This window comes from Arachis ipaensis, chromosome B01 (genome assembly GCF_000816755.2).
Source record: "Arachis ipaensis cultivar K30076 chromosome B01, Araip1.1, whole genome shotgun sequence".
NCBI classification, from domain to species: Eukaryota; Viridiplantae; Streptophyta; class Magnoliopsida; order Fabales; family Fabaceae; genus Arachis; species Arachis ipaensis.
Window position 1 is genome coordinate 129,379,361 of NC_029785.2, and position 1,418 is coordinate 129,380,778.

At 34.8% G+C, this 1,418-nt stretch overlaps 1 protein-coding gene across 1 annotated transcript in view; it reads right to left on the bottom strand.

Moving 5' to 3' along the window:
• The window catches only part of LOC107638200, a gene marked incomplete in the record, with an annotated part of 37,342 nt that overhangs the window by 16,024 nt on the left and 19,900 nt on the right, over window positions 1-1,418 (bottom strand). Inside the window, 5 exon segments of the mRNA XM_016341372.2 lie at window positions 161-217; window positions 461-504; window positions 615-806; window positions 1,100-1,280; window positions 1,386-1,418. Of these exon segments, the coding sequence (XP_016196858.1) occupies window positions 161-217; window positions 461-504; window positions 615-806; window positions 1,100-1,280; window positions 1,386-1,418 (507 nt within the window).

Sequence of the window (1,418 nt, forward strand, 5' to 3'; positions counted from 1 at the left end):
AAAAAAAAAAAAGAAAAAGCAAAACCCCGTACAAGATCAAAGACAACACAAAAGTATACAATAACACTAGCACTCAACAAAAACAATCAAGATTCAGCCTAAAAGACACAAACTTATAAAACTGAATTGCATGCAGTAGAAGGGGAAGAATTTAACATACTCCCTCAATTTTCCGCCCTGTAAACAAGATGGCTGCTCTGCAATGCTCTCCTTTATGCTGCAGAACATAAATTTCACTTAGAATGGAGCAGGGATACTACCCATTACTCAACATAGTAGAAACTTCAAAAAGTATATCTATGGATGATTAATTGAATAAATAGACAATAAACACTTAAAAATTTTCAGGATCACACATAAATTGTTGAAACTCCCCAGCCTCAAACAACGTGCAACTTTTCATAAACCTATGGTAGATCATGACCTTCTCTAGACAAGCACAAACAAACAGAACTAATACCTGTGAGCCATCATATAATACTTCTCATTACTTTCCATATAATGCTGTAAAACAAAATTGGAATAGATGAGTGAAATGTAATATTTAATATTACAATGAAAGAAACCATTTTTTTTCATTGGGGTGGGGGAATAGCTGAGGGAAGACTACTTGCCTTTGCCTGGTCACTCAGATCCTCATTTTCTGAATTAGTATGACCATTCTCAGGGAAACTGTAACTTCCTGCCTCATCATCTTGCCCAAAGCGTCCTGCTGCAGACTTTGCTTCCTGTAGCTTAGACCCAAGCTTTTGAAGATATTTCTCAGTCTCTTTAAGAAGTTGCTTTACGCGATCTGATTTTGCATCCTATTATAAACATTAAATAGATTTCATTATTTAGGGCATGCAAACTTTGACCTCAGCAATATAACTATGTATATTTATTTATTTATTTATTTTAAAAAAAGAAGGATTTGACGTCTGTGCACAAGTTGGTAAAGTGCAGAAGTGACAGGTTAGACACACCATTGGATCAACATCCTCCATGTATTTGGGACCCACTAAATGATCCAAGGTGCTTAACTCAATAACTCCTAACTTCTGCACTTTACAAACCTGTGAACCTTTAAAGAAGCCAAATACTAAAAAAATAGACCTACCTTCACCATTCTCAAATAACCCTCCACATCATTTATTTTCAACAAATTAATCTTTTCCCGTTGGATTCTATCAATCTTCTCACGATGCGTACGTTCTTTTCTTTTATGGAACTCCTTCACATATCTATTGAAACCCTTCCACCTTTCCCTCTTGATTTTGAATACATCATCAAGTTTTTCCCTAAATATCCAAGTAAAGGAAGTTTTTGAAACAAGCAGGGGAACACAAATTAATAGATATCAACTACAATTGATTATGAAAATAGAAGAGATAAAAGGAACATACTTGTGAACTTCTATCTCACCAAAAAACTCCTTC